The sequence below is a fragment of the Anas acuta genome, chromosome 9 (assembly GCF_963932015.1).
Source record: "Anas acuta chromosome 9, bAnaAcu1.1, whole genome shotgun sequence".
NCBI lineage: Eukaryota > Metazoa > Chordata > Aves > Anseriformes > Anatidae > Anas > Anas acuta.
The window spans coordinates 6191870-6216588 of record NC_088987.1 but is presented as its reverse complement, the minus strand read 5'-3'; the positions used below and the strand labels follow the sequence as shown (position 1 = coordinate 6216588).

Genomic DNA, 24719 nt, shown 5'->3' with positions numbered 1-24719 from the left:
TGGCAACAATGTCTAGGTTTCATCTACTTGTAGCTGTAAAAGTGTGAGGTTAAATAAAGGGACTTTTATACGCACTCAGATGCTGTGTACTCTCAGCACAGCACTGTATGGATGGAGGTAAGGATGCTCTGTCCATACCACTGTCTGTGCAGGTGACCAAATCCGCATTTTGTTTTAAGGAGCATACTTGACCAGGCAACACTGCCAGCATAAGCTGAAGATGAGAACTGTCCATTTCTGACGCTCCTCAGGGCACTCACCAGTCCTCACCCAGCCAGGTACAGCAACCACCACAGGGTCTCTGCCTTCAAAGCAGAACTGCTCAGTTCATCTTGCTCCAGGATTACCTACAGAGCCCCCGATCAGTCGCCAGAGCCAGGAGATAAGACTAGCATATTTAGAGGAGCGGACAAACAAATCCACGGCATCGCTTAGGACTGAATAAAAGCAGTCAGTTTTCATGTTTGCACACAGGCTGGACTCATCTCCGCTCACAGACCCTTTGAAGACCCATCACTACCACCACAGCTGTCCTCCGGGAAGAGGTGACAGCATTCACAGGAGTACAAGCTTTATAAACTGATAAGCATGACCAGTCCTCCTTCCCCTTCTTTGGCTTCACTAGCAGGTCCAAAGAGGTTAATTTCTGCAGCTCAAGGGCAGCTCTAACCTATCTATTGACAATTTACAGATGTTTTGCTCACCTAATTTGTTCCACTATTCACAAAAACATGCAGTTACCTTAGCAACTACTACATTACATTTTATCTCTAAGCTGCAGAGCTTTTTCTTTTCAAAAACAAACCCCACAAGCCTACTGATACTGCATGTAATCTTTGATATTAGTTCTAGCCATTTCAGGAAACACAAAAATAGGCACCAGCATAATGAAAAATAGTCTTATTTCTAAAGTCTATTTTAAGTCTCCCATTTACGAACAGATTTTCTTTGTAGATTTGTTTTATTCGACTCTTCTGTATGTTTGTTATTCTTCTATCGGTTACAATTTGCATAGAGGAAATTAGGAGGACAAGGAGGGAGAGTGGTTTTGATATAAGAATTTAGCTGGACTCTGGGCATAAGACATCAGAGAACATGTGTCCAAAATACCAGGAATCAATGAAATATCTGAAAATTGCTGCAAGAATAAACAAATGCCTTTACACCGCTGACTTCAAAGCTGATTATTGGTCTTGCTCAATGAACATCTACAAAGAAAACACATCTGTTTTTAAATAGCACATCAGAAGGATACTAAAAGTTTTTCTCGAGTGAAAGACTCCTTCTATAAGCATATCTAGAAGAAAGTATAATTATTTTTGGAAAATGCATCCAGTAGCACTGCTTCCTGCACTATGTAAATTTGCATTTAATTGAAAGAAATTTGTCTTGGCAATTTTGAAAGGGATGCTGACATCATATGAAGTGACACGGTGACATGTCAATGAACCCTGAGTGACCTGGTACCTTCGCCACTGCCTGGTGCAGGACATACCGGCCTCACAGCTAGGCATGGCTTCCACTTGAACTGTTCACGGGTTGCTACCTGATATTGCATTTCTTAACACCTTCGTCCATACAGCTTGCAGGCAGCTAGATCGACTGTACAAGGATTTAGCATCTGCCAGGGCAAAAGCCTGGCACCAGCACAGAAGACAGGGGAAAGAAAGGAGGAAAAAAAAAAAAAAAAAGACAAGCTGGCAGCAGACTTCATGCTTCCCAGCTTGGCAGCCGCATTGCATTGTTCAAGGTGGATGGGAGGTAAATGAATAGTTTGTACTTCCAAAGCAATACATCTGGGGACAAATTTTTCTTTACTAGTCAACAGAAAAATCGTGGCTTGGTATTTTCTCAGATGTGTGAGAAACTACGAAGGTTTATTTCCAGGCAGTACCTGAAAAGTTAGCGAAACTGTTGAGTCCCCTGACTTCAGCAAGTTACTGATTCAAATCCATAGATCAATTTCAATTCTCAATTTCTAACAAATTATTTTAACTACCTTTGAAATTAGGAACAATCTGAAATCCTGTCTTGAGTTAATACTTTAATGAAATCAGTTCTGAAAGGATCTTGTACAACGACTGTGTGATATCCTTTTATAGCTGTGAGACAATGTTTGATTTTCAGCTACCTGCTCTACAGTGCCCATTTGTGCATATTTGAATACACTAGAGAATCTGGGTTCTGCTTTTTGCAAAATTCAGATACTTTTCAAAGCCTAAATTTTCCCATCAAAGATGGCTAAAATAAAAAGCAGCTGGACAGATTTCTTTCTGGGCTTTCTATTTGACAGGAAATTAAAATTTTTAATCAAAAAAGCACGGCATCATTTAGAAGCAATAAAACTTTGTAGGAAGCCATCAGTACAAAGTGCAATCTAAACTTAAAATTTTAATCACAGTTAATTAAAACGTTGGTAGGGAACTAATCTAGTATTCAATCAGTTATTTGTAATTAATCTGCCAGCAATTCAAACCGAGGATGGGCCTGGGCACTTGAATTCCAGCTCAGGGGGTTTCAGGTTATTGGTCCTTGAAGTTCTCCTCCTGATAGTCCGGACTCTTGTATAGGGAGCTTAGGCCAACTGGCACAAGTTTGGATTTTCTTTGTTACCCTCACAGATCCTCAGCACACAGCCCGCTGACTGGGAGCCTGCAGTTGCCAGGTCGAACACACCTCTGCTGGAAATGAGACTTAAAGCTACTTCTGCTCCTTTCTACCTTCTCCCTACAAGCACCTGCCTATCTGAAGCTCAGCAGGACTCTGCTGTGAGCCTGTTTTCCCCATACAGCTAAAGAAAGCCACTGTAGCTGGCCAGAAACAATTATCTGCACAATTCAGCAAATAGGCTTTTCTGTAGCCTTCTGACTATTTCTGGAGCTTACACTTGAGTGATTTATTTTTTTTATTATTACTTTTTTTGAACAGCTATGACTGACCTTTCTATCCTGAATACATGCCTGGCTATACCCACTGCCCTATTCTGTCATTGAACACCACAATTTGCTCTGATCATAGATTTTAGAGGAACAAACAAGATTCCTGTCTGATGGTGTCTATTACAAGTGGTGTAATATGTTCTCTAACATTATCCACAAATTCACACTGACTGCACACAATGCTCTATCCTTACCACCAATATAAAACAGAGAAGGCAATAACACCACTTCATCCTTTTCAACAAGAAAGATACAAAATAAAACATAGATCATTACTTACGTACTTTCTGCATTAACATTTATTTAATTTACTGAAAAATTTAATGTAGTTAAAGGGTAATGAGAAATCCCAGTCATGCCAGTTCAGCATTAATGAGTTGGTACTTTGTTATGTTGCTTCTCCTACACTGTCTACTAGACAGAGTAAACTCCCCCTGCCTCTCTGAAGCAGCGCTGTGGCTTGGATCAGCACCACTGAAAATGCTTCCATATTCCAGTTCAGTAACGGATGAATTTCAGTGTTGTAGGGAAAGACCCACAATGTGTGCAGCAATGAGTTGTCTAGGCTTCACACAGATACAACCAGCGCATGACATTAGTTAGAGGAAGATGTGAATTAATATGCTACTGCAATTTATGCCATTTATTTCCTTTACATAATGTGGTAACCATCCCATCCCATTAACATTCATAAAACAATTCATAGCTGTTTAATTTCTACATATTTATGAGCACTCATTTGAAATGAAAATTGTTTTATTATTGACACATTTTTCTATCTTGGCAAAAAAAGCAAAATTTTAAGCACCAAGGGCTAATGACTTCAATATTTTTTGCTGATATTAATCACATTTGGAATGCCACAAAAACGAGAAGACTTTTACCCAATTCCAAGATACAACGATCAAGTAATTAAGACACCTAACCCAAAACCAATAAATGATATTCCTAGCAGCAAATGTGGTGATGTAATTGTAGCAGTTTTAGTGCCTTATTGCCTTTGCCTATAAAAAGTATTTGAATAACCAAATAAAAACTAATGGCAGCCCCAGATGTTATCATAAACAGAAACAGTACTTTCATTTTAAAAGAAAACAGACATTTTCCTAGGTTCAGAATACATGTTGCGTTTTCTGTAATATCCACATTCACTTAATTTAGAGCATGCAGCTTACTTTATAGTCCTGCTTACAAGATTGGAGATGTGTACCTGTCTACTGAAGAATTAGAACTGTAGAATCGTGTAGGCTGGAAAGACCTTCCAGATCACCAAGTCCAACCACCAAACAGGCCTACCCAGTCCCATTACTAAACAATTAGCCCTCTTAAATGACTGGAATTTACAAGCCACTATGAAACTTCAACAGACCCCAAAAGAGAGGGAAGAACTTTCCTCTGCATTACAAAGTAAGGACAAGGTTGCAAAAGCAAAATGATGAGATTTTCCCACAGCATGCTGGAAAGACACAAAAGGTACACGAGAGCCCTGACAGAGTAAATTACTTGCATTCATATTTTCGTTCATCTAATTATATCCAGCATGATTTCTGGATGCAGTGGGTAAATCATTTCTGTTCTTCATTACGTGACTGACAAGAAGGGGACGTGACTTTGGAGCCAGCCTAACCCCCTGCTTCTTTCCAGGGAGTGGGGATGAGAAGAAAAGAAGAGGAGGCAGCGAGGCACCAACAACCACTTCAAATATATCATCAGTAATTTTGTGAACATTTTAAAGAATAGAAGAGTTACTTTCTCATTAACTTCTTTACTGGAAAGGCCAGCCCGCTCTCAAGATTTTAAAAACATAACTGGTGCTGATTGCCATTCACCTCCAGTATCAGTTCTGCAGCTGCGTTTTGTTCTAATGCACTAGGCAGAGCCCAATAATCACAACAGTCCAGAAAAACAGTTAAAATCCAGCTCCCTTGCTCACAGTGCAGCAGAAAGCAGTCATCTGCAGGCTACCGTGATGTTTGTGTTGACAGTGTGCTCACACTCGTCCCAACCCCATCACACTCACAACTGGCATTGCTGAAGGAGCGCTCTGGGCAGGGCACTGCTGCTCACTCACCTGGGGAACAAGCCGACACCTCCAAAGCCCTATTAATTTTCTAACAATACACAGGGTTTTTGGTTGTTGTGTTTTGTGTGTTGGTTTTTTTTTTTTTCCCTCCACCCATTTGTTTGTACCACTTATACCCGATTCTCCTGCCTACAATACGTATTTAGAAAGGAAACTCATCAAGGCAAGGATTGTTTTGTATTGGAGTAGCACCGTTTTTAATCATTACAATTTAATTAAAGGTTCTAAAGCATACCATTATATTACTGTAGATGATCAAAATTTTCCAAATAGAGCATATGATAAAACTTCACTAAATGTGATAACATACTGACATTTCCACCTCCAAAATTCCTCATACACTTTGAAGTTTCCACAACCGTTAGAGAGCTGGTAAAAAACAGATGACAGCAAGAAAAGTGAACGATGGCATTCTGCTGGCTTCAAATAAGCAGCCATATTGTCAGAACAAGTCTGAAATATTCCAATCTCTAATCAATGACTTTAGAAAGTTGTCAATATAACAAATAGTTTAATGCCAAATAGCAAAACAAGTAATTAAAGGGGATTCTTAGATATAAAATTATTACTGGGATCATCAAGAGAATAAATCTTTATTTTTGGACTAGTTGTGCTTCCTTTTCCTTCAAGAAAGAGGATCATTAACATTTAAATTGGAGTAAATTAGGCCCATTTCTACACAGCAAAGCAGGAAGCATGATCCAGCATCAAGCAAACTGGCAAATCAGGTCTGTTATCAGCACCTCCTGAATAAAAGTCTATGTAATACTGTGTACCCAGCACACAAAACATTTCTCAGGAGCAGAACAACCCATGGTGACCTTTGAACAGTCTCGCAGGCATTTGAATAGCAGCAGCCTGGAGATGCTGGAGTTTGTGCTGGAGTTTGAACCAACTTTATACCCGCCATATGTACATCAGCTCTAATTACTTTTTAGTAGTCTTAACATATTCCTGCATTGTTACAGTTACATGAACAGGTTCATTACTTAGCAGTACACTTACTAGACACCATAATCCTAAATCTGACTGAAAACACAACTCAAGAAAAATCAGAGAAAGGCAAAAAGGGCAACAAAGACTTCACTTTCACAAATCTGAATGTTTCCAGGTCTGACTTGCAGCAGCCTGGACGAGGATGACTGCTGGGTTCTCCCGAAGGCACCTCTGAAGCGTAAGGGGGCAGAAACACAATTTTCACAAGCAAAGACCTGACAAAGCACAAACTCTGGGCCTTAATGCACTGATGAATTGCTAAAATGAAAACAGATCACTGATAACCCAGTTAGGTTCCAAGCATGTCACTTCAGACTCTGTTAAAAAACAAACAAATAAAAAAAAAACAACTTTAGACCACATATTTGCCCTTCCTACAGGGACACACCACTCAGCTGTGATTCAGTGCAGCTTCACCACTTTAATCTAAGTTATCACATTAATGTTGAGCCATAGCCGAAGGTTGGGTCCCTGTGGTGCTATTTCTTCCATGAGCACTTAAAAGAACATCTTCGGTAGGATTAGCTTTCTGTTTCTTAACATGAAGAGAGAAAAAAAAAAACATTTTGCTCCAGAAAAGGATTTTAAAATACTGCTATTTTTGTCCTCTTTGCTCTTATGATCTTCCCATTCCCTAATTTACACTGTTGTTATTGTGTCAAAGCAAAACATGCAAGATACAAGTTGTATGCCAACTGCAGCCAGGCTCCTAATGACTAACACTTCAGAGCCCTAATGAGTGTTTAATGGTTCCTAATGCATGCAGTGCACAATAATCATTTTTATAATCGGGTTCTGAAGTTCATAGCTCTTCTTTCGTCCTCTGAACACAACACACAGCCAAATTGGCTCAAAAGTTAGGACTGAAAGGGCACAGCAACATCACTAGCAGAGAGACTTAATACATTTCAAACTTCAAATGGCGCTGAGGGTTTGCTACTAACAAGTCTTTTTGTAAGAGTAAGATTAAAAAAAAAAAGCTTTCATAGTTTTTATGCCCCGATATTGTCAGCTGCAAAACTAAACTGGAAGAAATGATGACAGGCTAAGACTTAATTATTTGTGCAATATGTACGACACCAGAGAGGAGTTATTTTTCTATTTCTCCTCCTATCTTACCATTGTCTAAGAATTAGTTAGAAGAGTGTAAACCAGATGGATGAAACCACTCAAATTTCATTATTCATTTGTTGTGTGACAGGCAGGGACCTGGTAACAAACAAGTAGGGACAGAGTTTATCATTTGAGTAAAGTCTTATCCCCAAAATATTTCATTTCCCATTTGAAAACTAAGATTTTTTTTTTGGATGAGAAGTGGTTAAAATGGAGAGGATTGAGGGGGAGGGAGAATACCACAAGGATTAGCAGATCTCACCAAGTTGTCTTTGTTGTACCATTGCACAACTTGGCAACCTCCGACTACTCCAAATATTTATGATTTAGAATAGTTTGCAGGCACAAGAGCCAAACTGGACAGCTAATGACATATAATCACACAGAGATCATGGTTACCATCATTTTCAGTGAAAAAAAAAAAAAAAAAAAGACAGAAGTCTTTCCACATTTAGTAAGTATTCCATCCTTTATCAGAAATACATACAGAGGGTGAGAAACCTTACTTTTAGAATAATCACTTTATTTTTGTTTCTTCTAGATCTTTTAAATTATTATTATTTTTTTCCAAGATGACTAGTTATTGTTTTAAATTTGGATTTAATTACTGTGATCAGATGAAGGCTGAATCATTGCTCTAACTTCAGTACATTAATAGTCTCTGGGCTTCTACCAAAAAATCGTAATGCTAAATTTATGTTTGTATTTTACGTTTTTAACGCATAAACCCTTATCAATGTTTAAACATCTTTGGCAATAAGCACAGCAAGGAAACTGGGAGAACAGAATTGCACCACTGCTACTTTTGTTAATACATGAAAAAAATCACAAGTTTGGTGTTAAGTCATAAGTTCTTACATGGAAGTGCTTTTTTATTTTATTTTTCCAAACTAGCTGAAAACTTTCATTTTGCAGTTAATCATGCAATGCAATTCAACTGAACTCATAGCCTCCTACTAATATAGTAGAGGTAAACCAACAATATAAAAAAAAGGACATTTTTGAAAACCATTGCTAAAATAAACATATTTCTTCCAGTTACTGCTAGACAGCAAAATAAGAACAGAATACTAATCTAAACAGAAAACAGGTGGTTCGCTAGATAAGCACAATGCCCCGCGTCATAGTTGGGTTACTGCATCTTATACCTCAAGATTTTGAGATGCCAGTCATTGTGTTTCTGACAAGAGATGAAATCCCCAGTGGACTGAGGCCATCATTTCCAGTGAATTTCCATACCTTGTCAGCTGTCAGCGCTCCATACATATTCCTGACAGACTCCTAGTCATACATTAACTGCTTAATCTTGCTGATTAAATGCAAGAAAGCCAAACAATGTAAATTAGAAAGTACTAAGACTCACTAGAAATCTGATTCAATATGAGAAGAAAAATTCACATAGGAGTTAAAATAGTTAAAAACACATCTTCACTGTGTCTTAATTATAAAAAGACAGACTATTTAAAATGCTGTTTTTGAGAAAGAAAATTTGTAGTAATGGCTGATGTCAAAATCTACAGGTGCTTTAGCAAAAGCGACCTAATTAAGAAAAAATGTATTCTAATTCACATTGAATTTAAAATCTGCCTTTAATAATTTAAGACTAAAAGCTAAGAGGAACAAACCAGGATATACGAAATAATACAAAGTAATTATACAGTTATGATACATAAACGGACTAAAGTAACGCTCAAGCTTAATAACACAATATGGAAAATGCTGTCACAAAAGCCTTCGTGAAACAACCATAAACTATTCAAAATTATTTGTTATTTCTTCTCCCTTACCACCTAGAAGCTTTGCTGAAGCCACAGCATCACCGACTGCATCTGAAAACATCAGTTACTCTTGCATGAAATTGAACTTTATGAAGAATAAGAAGTTACTGATGATCTTCAAATTCTGAAGCATAATAGAAATGTTTATCTCTATACTTGGCATAATTTAAACATTTATACGCTAGTAATTTAGAATGGCTGAAGTGCCTCACGGTTACAGGGTTTACAAATGATAACTGAACAATCCAGTTCAGTTTAAAACACCACTTTTCAAACACCTCATCTAAGCATCCTGCTTCTCTTCTATTCCATGGAATATAGGATTTTAATTTTCTCCTATTACAGCAACCAATCATGCCTCTAAGTTTTCCATCTTTACAACAGATGTGCATATTCAAAGAACCAAACAAGCCAACTTGCTGAAACAAACACTAAAATAAAAGTAATGCAGAATGAAAAATAGTGCCAATTACAACTTTTTAGCCTATAAACACCATAAAGCAAAAAACAAGAAAAAAAAAGTGTGCTAAAAGCAGTTTGTCAAACCAAAGCACACCAACAGAAAGATTATTTATTTTTTTAGTATATGATCAACTGTAATTTACTTATTACAAACGTATGTTCCAGAAGCGTGTGTGTATGTATTTATTTTTTAGGTAATGATTGAAGTAGATGGTACAATTTTTCCCTCCTTTTCCAACCTTCCCCAACACACACACAAGAAGTCCCAGGTCTGAGTATAACCAGTTCAAAGATAACTCACAGCATAGATATAGCTGTGGCTACTTCACTACATTTTTTTTCTTTGCTTTCCTCAAAAGCCAGGCATGGGTAACTGGGTGCTCCTTCCCCTAACTCTGAAGAAGAAATATACAAATTAAATGAAATGCAGGAATATATGAATGCATTTCACATCTCTACATTTTAACAGGAAGAATTCAAATCAAGTCCACAACTACGATACCTAGAACAAATAAGATAAAGTGATTTAGTAAAAAGCATGTATTTTTGTGCTTATAATACCTGTAATCTGTTAAAGTATAGGACTGAAATTCAGAAGAAAAGGTTTTGAAGGTTGACTCAGGGGCCAACTTCACATCTGGGCAAAAGCAATCTAAACATCCCAGCTGTATCTCATCACCTCCACTTAAAACCTGTCTTCCCTCAGATGCTGTGCACATGAAGCATCTGAATGTAGCCAAGGACGCAGATTCTCACAGATGAAAAAAAGAAACCAAAAAGTCCCAGTTTGGTTTGAATTAGGTCTGTCTTCAAAACTGAATTACTCACTCAACTGGAAATATGCTGCAAGATGAAGTTACTGCATCTTTTAAGACCTGACAAATACCTATATACTGAGCCTGCTTCATCAGCAGTTTTGTTTCTTTTCCTGAGATACTTAACTCTCTACTGAAAAAAGCCCTATTCGAAGCCCCCAGCACATAGAAAACTATTCACTTGGCCCTAGGGCAGATCATTTACAGAAGACTGGTACAAAATTAAATAAATTAGATCTGAGTCCAAGTTTATGATTCTGTTTTTAAAAAGTCTTTTCCTGAGACAATAGAAAACAGTGTTATTTTATTTTTAAAAATCACTTCAGAAATATGAAGGCAATTTTTCTTTCCAGCATCTTTCAATTTTGCCATAATTGCATTTTAAGAGTCAATCCAGTTCAAATAGCTACAGCTGACACCAACAGAGGAAAAAACAATCCAAATTTCTTAAACCCAACCACTGACTTCACAAATAGACAAACAAAAACAAAAACATTTTTTTTATTGGCCCTTACACTCATTTAGCAAGAGCACAGCAGTAATCGTAGATGCTGCAGAACTGGGACACAGACATTAAATTCAGTGCAATATTTCCTTTTGGCCTGCACTAAAGACAAAGCAATAAACAGAAATAAAGCTACAATGGGCCTTCCTCATTACACAAAATAAACCAAAGACGACAATACCCTAAAGCAGCATACATGTTGACACTAAGACTACTTTTCTTTTTAGATTCGATTTGATTTCTCTCTTGCTTTTGGGTAGATCTCTAGAAGAAAACGTCTTGACCACCTTCACCAACTCTGTTCAAAAAAGGCACCTTGACTAAGCTAGGTGACAGGAGAACCAGCAGGATTATTGCCTGTGAATGCACTGCCCACTCCATCACGAGCATCAGTACCTGTGGTTTGGTGACTCCTGACATTCATGCAATATATGTCCCCTTGCCTTTGAAAATGCAACAATATCATAGAAAATAAAAAATATATTGAACTTATAAGCCAAATCTCGGTTTCCACATTTAAGAAATCGGTTATTTGTATTTTGGTTAATATTTGGCTAATGTAAAAATGGATGGGGGGCTGGACCGACACTGAAATAACAAACCGGGAACCCTTTGCTTTTAGATGATCTCTGCAGAGAGCTCAGAGAAGCTCAGTTTGAAATGGAGCTTTTACAGCATGAGGGAAAAAAGGAACAATGTTCACCTAACTGCTGTACAGAGCATGGCACTGAAGTAACTACTCCCTCCTTCACCCGGAGGCCTGTCCTGGATCTTCTGCATGACAAAGGAAGGAGGTAATGAGAATAATTACATCAAGACTTGCATTTAGACCTGTTTTATAACACTTATTAGTACAGCGCCTACAGCATTTCAGATGGACAGCCAATTAGCTGTTTGAAAAATCTGTCTTGAAACAAGAAACATCCTCAGGAAGGTGGAAACTTACTCCTTGATTTAAGGTTTCCATACCCTTTTGCCATCAATGCAAATGAAGCTGAGTGATGCTGCCAGTTTTCCTAACTGACCAGAACTGCAGAAGTGGTTACCGAACAAACCATCACCTTAATTTCGTACTTTTTTTCTCCTGCAACCTTTCAGTTCCCACCCTTCATGGTAAGAGCTGTATTCTTTCTCCTGATTTTTAATAGCCCAGCATGTTCTAACCTCACTTCTTAGTAAAACTCTGGGAAATTTCTTTTTTTTTTTCCTTTCCACTTTTTAATTTGAACACTTCTACTGCTAGAAATGAGCAATTTAAAACCACAGAAATACCTGTAAGTAGTTCTTACCACCTTTGCTAAGGCAAAGGCATTTCTTGATTTACTGACAGATGTTAACCCCACAATGCCTGCAGAGCTCAGGCGGTATTATCCGAATATCTGAAATGAGACTCCAAGGTGAAGTGTGAAACAAATGACTTGCACAAACCAAGCCATGGGGTTTAGCAAACCCATAGAGAAAATCTCTTACTCAACCAAAAATTGAAATTAGTTCTCTTCCATCTTAGCCCATACATGGCTTCAAGTCTGAGTATAACCCTGCACCTAGCTTTAACAAGCGAAAGCTACAGCTTTTTACCCTACCAGCAGAGCTTATCTCCCTACATGTAGGCACCAGAAAATTTCATCATCTACTGTTAGAGCAAAGACAAAAGACAAATTCCCTCCAAAGCAAGTCTTTCATGAAAAAAAAAAAAAAGTCTTAACGAATTTGTTAATAAGAGTAAAATAAAGTAAAAGCTAATTACATTTTAATGTAAAATTTTTACACCTCTTACAGATGTTTAGGTTATTTCATGGTTTATTATAAAACATTTTCTGTTATCATTAACTGAAAGTTAATAGTCTCCTCGCATGGTGGCTTCAGTGTAGTAACTGCAGTGACACCAATGTGAATTTTAAGTTGCTGCATATGGCAGCAGTACAAATCTGACCTGCCAGCCAGAAGACATGCACAGTACCTAAAAACTCGAGCTTACATTTTTCAAGGTATTAAGCTTCCTTTTGTCACTAAAATAAATGGCTCAACATATCCAAAACTTTTTTGGAGTACAAGGCCAAATTTAAATGGCTAGAGGGTAACTGCAGAAGAAAGAAAATCAAGGCAGTTTTAGGTTCGCAAACTCTTTGAAGTTTTTTGAGAGAAAGTATTTAAATGGATTTTCCCCCATTAAAAAAAAAAATACATATATATATATACACACACACATATATATACTTTTTTAAAAAATGAAATCAGAAAAAATATTATTCAAGTAGTGCTAGGGTTCGTCAGAGAAGCCAAATTTTTGTCGTTATTTTTACTGAGGGCTCTGCAGTCAGACTCCACCTTTAGTCCTGCGCCACAGAGAATCCATCTGCTTCTTTTGATTTAAGCATTTAGCCTTATATCAAAATATTTAAGCCAAGAAGCCAGAACTTGCCATAGAAAGCCTTCAGAAACCGCATCATCGTCCCCGTCCTTGAAACAGCCCCAGCCGTCTTCCCCGCTGAAGCTCAGGGCAACAAAACACTTGCCTCTCACACGACATATTCTGTCTCTGTGTGCTCTTAATAGGCTACCGTTTACCTGCTGGAGTGCAACCTGTCACTTTGGCCACCTCAAATGCCTGCAAGCCTCAGCGATATCGTGCTACCCCTTTTGATCGAGGCTGTGCAGAGTAAGGTCAGCTGGAAGGGCTCAAGCATCAACACGCAGCTGGCAGATACCCTTATGAGGGAGCAGTTTCCCACAGAACTGGCAACAAATACCTAAAAGCTGGCTCTCTGAAGTCATCTTTGTCCTATTTCACTTAGTTCACTCTTCAAGAAGAGGTTACAGCACCACTATAATGTGCACAACGCTTGAAGTATTTCAGATACTGTTTGGTATCAATTCTCACCACAGGGTGCTTGAAGATACAAAGATCTGTAACAAACAAACGTGCAGAACTGATAAAACAACATCCACTCCACACTGAAATATGGAAAACAGTACAGTATTTCTCAAAGATGCTCTGGGAGTTTCCTTTCCAGAAATGCACTTTTGGTCCCACAGGCACCCAAAGAAGGAGTCCAAGAGTCTCCATCGCTCTTCGCCATCATGGTGAGGTGCCCTCGATCATCCTTCTTTCATGGGAGAGTGCTTGGGAGCTCTCTAACCCCCTCCCCTGAGTTTTCTTTATGTATTTCCAGTTCTCATGGATAGGAAAGAAATCTTGCTTCATTTACCACAAAAGGACGCAAATCAGCACCTCCTCAAAGACCACTTTGGAAGGAGAAAAAAAAAAGGGAGACTTACCCTACTCCGCCTTCAGGGATCTTTGTACTGTAATGTAATGTGATGTGTAGTTGTAATGAAAGAGTAGGCTCTACTTCCAGTCACCTAAAATTACTACTTCTGAAGATCACCTCAGCTCTTCCTCTCTTTCACCTACAGTCAAACCTCAAGGACCACAACATGAAACAACACTGGCTCTAGGCCTTACCAGGATCAAGAAAGGTAGCCTGTACTTCTAACGCCGCACTCATTACACGCTCTTTGAAATTCAAATATGTTGAAAAACTCTTCCTCCTACACCCCGTTTGATGGTGAGATCTGTAACTCAGAACTAATGGAGAACTTCACCTATTGGCCTACAGTAATTTGCAACACAAAAATGAGCATTCCAGTTTGGGTAAAGGAGGTTCTAGCTTTGTCTGGGTTATACATCGTTACACTTAGAGACACTATCCTCTGACCACAGGGACATCTGAGGTCTCTTAAATCCCCTGAAGAACTCTCACTCTCCTGAAGAACAATGCTAGCTTTGCAACAGATCAGAATTTCATTTTCACTGCTTTAAACAAAACTCTAAATATTTTTTACACTGACACCCATCTTCTGAGAACCCATGTCGAAAGGAAAATGTGAGACACTAATTTTCAGGCTGTCTCATCTGGTCCTTGGGATCGTGCTTTTTCCACACCAAAAGAAGTCAGCTGAACTGCAGTTGTGAATGTACCTCTAAGACAAGAAGCATACTGTTTACATTATAGGGTCCCATGGTGAGAAAGTGTCTTTGATAGAATTAGAATTTGCTTTCTTGCATCTCAAATGCAAATTTCTCTGGAGATAGCTAAAAATAAATCTGGTAAGAAACAAACAAAAAAACCTCTTCAGCAATAAACTATTTTTAGTACATAAACAAACCAAAATATTCTCATTTGCATATGGTACATCATCTCCTCTGGTGTTTTTTTATTTATTTTTTTTAATCTTATGTGGCAATGCTACTCACAAACTAAATAACCAAAAAACAAGGTAACATTTCTGGTGCCAGATGCTGAAGATCAATAGCTGTTTCCCAAAGTTTATGGCATAATTAAAATTTGTAACAGGAATAATTTTCTTTTCAACCCCTCAGGCTAAGCCTAGAATTATTGACTAAGTCAAAGCTATGTAGTATAACATTTTTTTATTATGTTTATGGATAATAGAAAAGATTTTATTGTTTTTACATGTATTCTGGTAACTATAGAAACAGTAAATAGGATGCATTCTCTATATCAGTAAAGCAACAATTATAAATATTTTGTTATTGTTTAGGTATGTAGAGGACATGGATTTATATAATTATCTGTTAACCATCAGCTAAACTACAGTTTCCAGGTGGATGACTAGAATGCCCATGAATTAAAAGACCACTGAATTTACTGTCCCTTACAGTTCAGCTGCCACAAAGCCTCTGTTATAGAGAGGCACCACTACAGGGATTGCATGCAGGGCATCCGAGTAGTCAATACTGCCTGTAGCTGGAAAAAAAAACATGCTGTTATCTAATTGACGGGAATATTAGAGTGGCTTTATATTTATAATCTGAACTGTATACCTATGTGTTTTTTTTCCCCAACCAAGGCATAGTAAGAAAAGACTTCAAGAGAGAAAGGACAAGAGAAAAGACTTCAAGAGAGCACAGTTGATCCAGAACAAGTACACGTCTCCTCTATGAGGAGAGAAACCTGGATTCTGCCATACAACCATCATTGCCATGATTCAGAATTACTGTATGTCTCAGAATTTCAGGTCAAATATGCTCAGTTTAGAAGCAAAAAGCTGTATATTTGTTTTCTAACTTTCAGCTCTGAATAGTCACTCACCCTTGGATGTCAAACTTGATTATTTCCTGCTCCTATGTCTCAATCAATGCTAATCATAACACAGGCCAAACTAAACTCCCCAATACCCATACAAGCCCATTACGTTCATTGTGTTTTCACAAATAAAATGTAACTAGGAAGTTAGTAAACATTTCTGCTGAAGAAGCACAAGAACAAATACAGTCTGACTCAGCCCCTCTTTGCAGAGCTAGTTGGAATAAAATGCAGTAAACTTAATTGTGTTATGAAAGCACATGAAGTCTGAGCTTAAACAGACAGCAGGAATGCCACTTCTACACAACCACTATTTGAAGAAAAAGATGAATATATACACAAGTTGTCAAAGGCAGCTATTATGAAACTATGTCTAGCACTATATATTTGTGGTGACATTCAGGCTAAAAATTTCAGCTCCACTTTCCAGGGCTGTTTCCAGAGAGATGCATTTAGATAAAGTTAGGCTTCTTAATCTCTTAAACACCAAGAAGGGTTTCAATATATTGCCAAAACATAACCAGAAACATGAAACTGGAAAAGGGCAAAAGCAGCAGCACCAACACTCAGAGTGGGCGATCACACCAATGCATGTCTAAGGGTACCATGCGACTCTGCACCAACTGAAATACAATCCAGAGGTAAAAGCGATAATGGAGACAATGGATTCTAGAAAATACCATAATATGCAATGAAATCACAGTATTTCTGACAGACATACGCTCTTCTTTAGTGAGCCAGGCAGTACTTTGTCCTGTATGTGGTGACACATTCACACTTGCTTAGGATGGCACAGCTTTATGCCATTTCTTGCTTAGATATTAAACATAGGATATGACAATCTTAAAACAAGGAAAAATAAGTAAACCTGATTGTTTTCCCTGCCCCCAGGGCACATCTTCAAATAGATTTCCTGCTGCCAAAGCTGAATAGTCTCTGAAAATCTTTTGGAAAGACATGCCTCCAGAAGAACATCTTAACACTTGAAATTTGCCCGAGTGTCCTCAAGTTCATCTGACAGAAATAGCACTGTTACAGTACTCTCACCGTAAAATCTCCCAAGCTTTTGGGCACGTGGTAGAATTTAACTACTTGTGAATATGGAAGCTTGCAATAATGGTTGCAACTTGTATGACAATAAGCAACATCGCAAACAGTGCACAAAACTAAAGAAGTGCACTTCATCTCCAGTCACTGCCTCTGCAAATGATCTGACAAAAACCACTGTGTCTAGGACTCGCCTGCCTTCTAGAACTCAGTTTCAGAAGGCTAAATTGAAGCAGTGTGTCTCCTTCCCCAAATACAATGCTTGGCCTTAAGATTAAAAACATGTGAGTGAAAGATGGAAAATGACTAACACACATTAAAATTTTCTTCTGCCAACACAGAGCAGCCTCATGCATCGAGGGCTACATAATGCATAAAACCTATGGAACGAACTACCTAGAACAAACTACCTAGCAGCAAAATAAGATACATATGTGAAATCACTGGGAAGTAGAAAAAGTAGAATGAAGTAGACTTTACCGAGAGAATTTCATCATTATTTAACCATACTACATTTCTATGCCACAATACCACATTACATGCAGGAAATCTCCAGTAAGCCTAATTTAGGATATTAAAAATATCTAAGCATGAAGGGACTAATTAGAGACCAGGCCTTAAAGAAATACAAAACAAATAAACAAAACCCTTAGAAATCTAAGTACCTTGATCACAGTGATATTTCAATGAAGAAAACCATCTTGTTCATCTTCAGGAAGCACATCTCAACAACTAACAGCAAGTTGGACCTTCCTGTTTATAGGATAGCATCCCGATATTACACCACCTCTTTTGTGGCAGAAATCAGTGAAGATACTGTTTTTCACACAAAGGAAAAAAAAAAAAACATCCATCAGAACGGTGGTATCCTATCCCTGTGCAGAGGTGAAAAAAAATTTCCAGCCATTTCCAGAAAACCCCAAGTAATTGGAGGAGGAAAAAGGGACCTTGTTAGGACCTGCTATGAATGCAGAGTACTCTCCATCACAAACTAGTATCATATCTGCACAAGAAGTTTACACAAACCCTGTCTTCTTTTGCCTCAACTGCTAAAACCACATTGATATCCCCTCTGCGTCAATCTCAGTTCTTTACTTTTCTCCAGTAAGTGACAGAATTTCAGAAGAAAGAGGTACAGGAGTGGCCAAAATAAATACATGGCTTACCTCGCTGCTGTTCACTAAGACATGCATTCTGAAGAATGATGTACTGGGGGAAAAGCCAACAACCTCTCTTGGATCACTTGCCTGAGCGGCAAACATGAAATCTGATAGAACCTACTGCTGAGTAGAGGTTATTTCCCATTCAGCACAATTTCAAAGTTTAAAGTAGCTCAAGATTACAAGCAAAAGTTTTTGGACACTTTGCAAACATCATCCTTTTTCTATACATCTACTACATTTTCAATTTTGCTATATTTATTGCAGCAAGATGTTGCTATCTTGTTTCATTTTCAGGCATATATATTAGGAAGCAATCATCTGCAACACCCCTCTAAAAACTGGAGATGATTTTAACAGCAAAACAACAATAATGCAGAGTGGGAGCTGGAAATCTCTGGTTTGATATCCAGTTTCTGCATTAGATTCATAACCACTGGAGACAGATTTATTGTGCTTCAATTTATACTTTTTTCTCAGTTTTAATATGATTGTGTTATTGAGGATATTTCTGTAGAACTAAAATTTCAAGTCCTGCTTCATGAACACAAACTGGAAAAATCAAAGTTAAAAAAAAATAGAATACCTGTAATAAAAGAGTTAAAAGCAACTAGAAAAAAATTAGAATGATTAAAGCTGAAGTCAAATGAGTGTTCTGTGCTGATCTAGCTGCTGATGGCTCTGCAGGACTATCTGAATCTCTTATTTTTCACAGCACCAGGACAGTGATCAGTGCATACTTCTCTAGCTCTCTAGATTCACTACTTTGAAATGGAAGTCAAGAATCTACAGGAGGCAGCAATAAAATGAATTATTTTAAATTACCCATTGTTACTGTACCTCGTTGGTGAATAGAGCCAATCTATGTAAGAAATGCTGTCACAGAAAACCCTCAGTATTACCATTTAAAAAGAGCCAAGAAGGGACCCAGGGACATTCTGCTGATAATTGTCCAGACAGCAAACAGGCACCGAATCCTGAGGACTGAGGTCATCAAATGCAAAGTGGAGGAGGGGAGAAAAAAATTTTTTACAATGGACCTTCAGAGCTACCACCTTATAATACAGAACCCCAGTTAATAACTGCAACTGATGACAGCGTTCGTTAACACTATTCAAAGCTCCCCTCCAACACTGAACTGAAACAAGGCCGTTCCTTCAAATAGCCGAGCAAGTAGAGGAGGCCTGGGGCCAGAAAGTCCTCTCTTTAAGAAACGGGAGCTAAAGATGGAAAAGAAACCATTCTGAAAGTCACTTTCTGGGACATTCCCTTTCTAGGTCCTGACGTAAACATGTTGTATTCTTTATGTATGCTCTTGATGTTTTCCGATTGCCTTTCTCAGCAAAAAGGCCTCGTTGCTTCTTGTAGACTTGGTCTGTAAATGTTTCATTAGACTACATATATATTAATCTAATAAAAAAACAACATCACAGCACAAGAACAAGTCCTAAGGAACTGATCCAAACCCTAAGGAACAGCTTCGGAGCTGATCCAAAGCCCAGATTAATTACAGACAGTAACTGAACTTGGTGGAAATTTAATATAATAACACTCTTATTTAATCACGTGTTTATATTAAGGATTTATAGAATGAAGCAACAATAATTTTAAAAATGATTTAGGTATGTTAATAAAGAGTACACGTAGGAGCTCTGAAAAAAATTCAGGTTGGTATATTAATAATGTTTGAATGACTTCTCCCATTCTAGGTCCCATCCAATGCCTCTCAAAAGCTGCAAGAATAAGCTGCCCCAATGCGAACTTGTCAGTTTGGCTCCATCCTCTGCGGGGCAGAGAGGCAAGTGTGTATTGTACACACTTAGCAGGCAAGCAAGGCTACTACAGTCATCTAGCAACACAACAGTGTAAAATCGATTATAACTCATGTATAATATACAATTAACATTTACAGTAATTGCATCCTGTGGGGCTACTATTGTCATAGTCTCCCCAAAACAGTACTTAATTCACAGGAAAATTGAAAACAACAACTCATGTGAAGGGACAGAACTTGACTCACATTCAAAAAAAGGCAACAAAACCCCAAGATATCCTGTCAGCTGCAGTTGCATTTTTAAAGGGCTCTCAGTGTGCTCACTTGAAGGAGGAATCAATTCATGGCCGGCAGTCAAAGGCCGATTGTTCTGGGCTTGCTTTGATCTTTCCAATTGTCACACCCACGCTGCAAGTTTCGTAGGAACTGAGGGCTGAAGTATTTACCGAAGCAGTAAAATGATTACAATGGAACCGAACCAGGAGCTAAGTTATTCTCGGAGCCTACTTGTACTTGGTGCAAAAACAAAAGAGCTGCGATGGCAGAGTGACCTTATATTTACTGCCGGACCAGATGGCGAGAATTAGTGACTTATGTAAGCCCCAAGCCTTCTTCACCATCTGACGGCTGTTAGGTGAAATCAAACATCTCTGCATAGTCCTTAGTGCACAAACCTAATCAGCACAAGACCTTAGAAGAAAATGCTGCAGGGAAAGGCAAGGAGTGAACAGGACTGAAATCCTTGGTTCCTGAAAAAGGTTGTGTGTTTTGTTTTTTTTTCCCAGCAGAACAGAGACACGCAGGTATGGCACAGCGAGTAGGTTCATGCACCTGCTGTCCAGGCTGCATCCCTTTTGCTAATGAATAAGTGAAGCCAGCCTCCAGGGCTGTCAATCTGGCACCTTTAGTAATTCATACAATCCCAAAGTTCTCTAAAAATAAATAACATGAAAAGAAACACAAGTTGTCTCACTAGCAGTGGTTTGACAGGTATCTTGAATAGTTTTAATTTCTCCACCTTTTTTTTCCCTTAAAAATACCAGCAAAATCACCGATTTTGAAGTCTCTAAAAACAAACACACATCAGAATAACACAGCACATTAGATTAATGGCAACTAAAAAAACAACCACCAAAAAACTTCTACTGGTGTGTGTGTGTATGTATGGAGAACATTTCGATTTAATCTAAGACATTGTTGTGCAGCCCTAATTCTCATCCCATTGCCCTAATGCAAATCATCAAAAGAAATTTCATTTGACTAAACTCACTTACACTAATGAAGAAAAGGTACAACTCAGGATCACAGGCCCACAAAGCAGCTGTACGTGATACAATGGGCCTGATTCATTTATATCAGTTTTACCAATATAATTTTATTGGCAGCAGTGAAAAAGCTCCTCACTTGCAACATGGAAACAAAGACCATTATTAGGCTGAATGCGTTTCTGAACAGCATACCACTGTAAACTCAAGCCACATCCTGAATGAAGAAAGAATAAAAAACACTAAAAATCTCTCATCAGCACATGACACAAATGGTATTTAGACCTGTATACTATGTAATGAGTTATTTTTTCAAAGTTAAAATCTGGATGAAAACTGAATTTGCTGTGTAGTATATACATACTTTTTACCACAAAGTAAAAATGTGGAAAACGGGCGAAAAAAGTATTTCCTCTCTCAAAAGCTCTCCAAGAAGGAAATCTGCTGCAGCACGAACGAAGTTATTCCCAATTAACTCAGGTTGGAGACACACATTTGAATCTCAGTATAACATGCTTGTATACGCATGAAGAATAACTTCAGGGGAAAAGCAGTTAAGAGGGCTTCCCAATGCCTAGAAAGTCACTGTTTCAGCTCTCACAAAACCATTTGCAAATTTTAATAGCTTAAAGATTCTTGCAGAGCTCAAATGAGTTACAAAGCTTTATCTGTTGCTATTATGCAAAGCATGAGAAAGAGGCCAAGAAGAGACTGGTAAGCCAAGCAAAAGAAAAACACAGGTTGAGTGTCAGGGGAAAAAAACACTGGGTGTTAAGAAGATAAAATAATGAAAGTAATTCCTCAGGAAGATAATATTTCCTGGGACATTAAAACTGTCTCTTGGGAAAAAAAAGACTACCGGAAAAACATTCTTTTTCGAAGCAAAAACTTGACATTAATGTAGCAAAAGAAGGACTACGCAAGATTTATGAACTGTTGTGTTCAGGGCTTCTACTGAAAATTTAAAATACCTAGGACAGAAAGATCTGTTCTCACAGTTAGCCACACAAGTGCTACAAGGGCTATTTAGCACATAGACGTTGGTGTTACCTTGGCACAGCCCACAGAAGGAAGAAAACAACAACTTGGAATAAGCCAAGAATGAAGAAGGGAAAGAACCTCCTTAATCTTTATGGATCTGCCATGCCCTGCTCACATGCAACAGGTACTCAGTTTGTGCAAAACAGCAGTGTAAACCATTTCCTATCCCAAAAATATTTGCAGCAGATTGAATTGTTACAGAACAGCAACCTCAATATCCACAGATCACCTTGTTTAAAGCAACCTTTATTGACAATAGAGTGCCAAATACTCACACGATCTTATCGCACTTTCTTTTACTCTTCTAATTAGTGCAGTGTTTTTTATGTTTGCTCGCTGTGCTTTGTTTTTAAAAAACAATGCATTGCAAAGATGAGGGATGCGGATTTCCTCTTTTTTCCAAAAATACATGCACGTGCAAAAACAAGTCCACTTCTGTGTACATGCAGCACATGCTGCAATAGCTGAAAGCAAAACAAGCTCCCACATGCAGCAACTAACAGTGCCCAAAAGTTTTTAGCATGGAAGTAGGTTGCATGCTCTTACCTTGTGGGGACGTATTCGGTAAACTAGATTCATTCTCTCCCATTTCTAAAAATGATCAACTCCCCTGTTAGGAGCTAAGCTGTTTTTACCAAGTTGCCTCGGTTGCTGTGCAAGTTTTGACCTCCTGACTTCCAACTACAGCGTGGTAACAGTATACCTGACTTTTTGTGAATAATTAGTATCCTGCTTCCTGAGTTACCTGGGCTTGCCTGACCTGTTTCTCTATAAACTGACATCATATCCTTTGATCTCTTTTGATTAACGTGTGCTTCAGGCTACACTGCTTTGTCTTATTTTGGACTCTCCTGCTCATTTGTTCCCCACCCTTTACTTTCACTTTTATGCAGAAAGCTACCTGAACAACATTTATCTTCCGCAGCAGGTGTTTTAGTCAAAATGCCAAAGCCTGAAGAAAGTTTGTAGCCGAATGTAAAGATTCTTTGAATTTGCATTTTATAGGAGAATTGAGAGTAAATGATAACCATCGAGCCAGTCTCTCTGGGATGGGAGCTTTGCAGCCACAGTTCTTCACCATGGAGAAAGGGCTGCAGCCAATACAGGTCCCACTGCCAAAATCTTTGCCAAGAACTCTAAACCTAAAAAACAAGAACACCCTCCCCCTGTCTTTTACAAAGATTATCTACAGGGAAGATCCTCGATTTGAACACTGTAATTTTGAGATTGTTTTGACTGCGTGACAGAGAGGGATTATAAACAAAAGAAAAGGTTATTTCACTTCCCATCCTGCTCCAGCACAAGAACACAAAATTTTCCAGATAATCTTATCCTGACTTCAAGTTGAGTTCCAAAGAAATATTTGCTCTTTTCTGCTGTAGTAGTCAAATAACACATTTCTGGTACTTTTGTGATCAATCTGTTAAATAAGTACTCCTGTCTCTGCCGACAAAGTTAGTTTTATTTTAACATTTACATTTTCAACTATCAACAAGAGAAATCAAAGAGAAGCCATAGCAGTATCTTACAGGAACTAAATAGCTTTCACAAGGTTAACCTCTGTCTGGATTACAGTCAAAATGGTCCAAATCAATCGCTTTTTACTTTTTATTCTTTAAAACAGAAGAAATTAGGTCTGTGTTTAGATATAAACTGCACTACTGTGTGTTTGTTTTGTTTTGTAATTCCAGTTACATTAAGTTTCAGAAAATAACAGGCAGCCTTTCAAGAAAATTTATCTAGACTAAGTAAAGTGTACTTTTAAAGTAAAGTTTCTGAAGCAAACTATAACAATTAAAACAAAGCCATTAATCATGAAAAAGAACATCCTCACAGCTGGTAACACTCCTCAAGCTTATCATCACATAGACGGAAGTAACAAAATATTTGTCCTCTAGTGATTCATTGTCAACTCTGTGGCAACTCTGTGTGCACATAACTAAGAAACTTCCTCATTTCCATGCACAGCTTGCTCTCAGCCATAATTAAATAACTGAATTTACCTACAGAAGTTAAGTCGGATACCCTAGATTTTAAGGAGCTGCACATACCCTCCTTCCTGGGGACCACGGAGGAGCCAGTTCAGAAGCTCCTTCTTGACCACATCTGGGGAAGTTGATGATCTAGTACCAAGTTCTGAACATACAACCTTGACTCGCTTGAAATTTAAAAGACATAATTAAGAAAAAAAGTTTATTTATCAACAAAGATCTACAATGCAAAGCAAGATACATTTGGTGAGACAGACACCTAAAGCATTTCTGCCCTCTCCAAACACAAACTGTCTCTCTCTTCAAAGACAGCAATCCTTAAATCTACTGTGTTATAATAAATACTTTATACAGGAGAAATTATACTGATTTGTTTTTATCTTCAATGTTGTATTCTGAGAAGTTCTCCTCCACATAAAGAGAGCCACTAATTTCAATAAAACAGAAGCGTAAGGAGGCAACAAAAAATATCTTAGCTACTGAGTACCAACACACTCTTCAAAGAACGAGATTCTGATTTCAGGCTTTTAGCACGTATAGAAATATTTTGTAGTTTAAGTTGCAGCATTTTATCACATCTTCTTCAATTAACACAAATTTATTTTTAAGAATTCAAGAGATGAGAATGATAGTACTGAA

At 38.0% G+C, this 24719-nt stretch overlaps 1 protein-coding gene across 11 annotated transcripts in view; it reads right to left on the bottom strand.

Annotated features, from left to right (window-relative positions):
- NAALADL2 (N-acetylated alpha-linked acidic dipeptidase like 2) overlaps positions 1 to 24719 on the bottom strand; it is a 430872-nt gene that overhangs the window by 299130 nt on the left and 107023 nt on the right. For 2 of the 11 annotated variants that reach the window (XR_011099258.1, XM_068691738.1), the window contains exon 1: positions 22636 to 22874. The exons of the other annotated variants lie outside the window; for them this stretch is intronic. Coding sequence is in view for 1 of the 2 variants with exons in the window: in XM_068691738.1 (XP_068547839.1) it covers positions 22636 to 22678 (43 nt within the window). In the remaining variant the exon portion in view is untranslated. Of the gene's footprint in view, positions 1 to 22635; positions 22875 to 24719 lie in introns of those variants that run through there. 11 annotated transcript variants of the gene reach the window in all.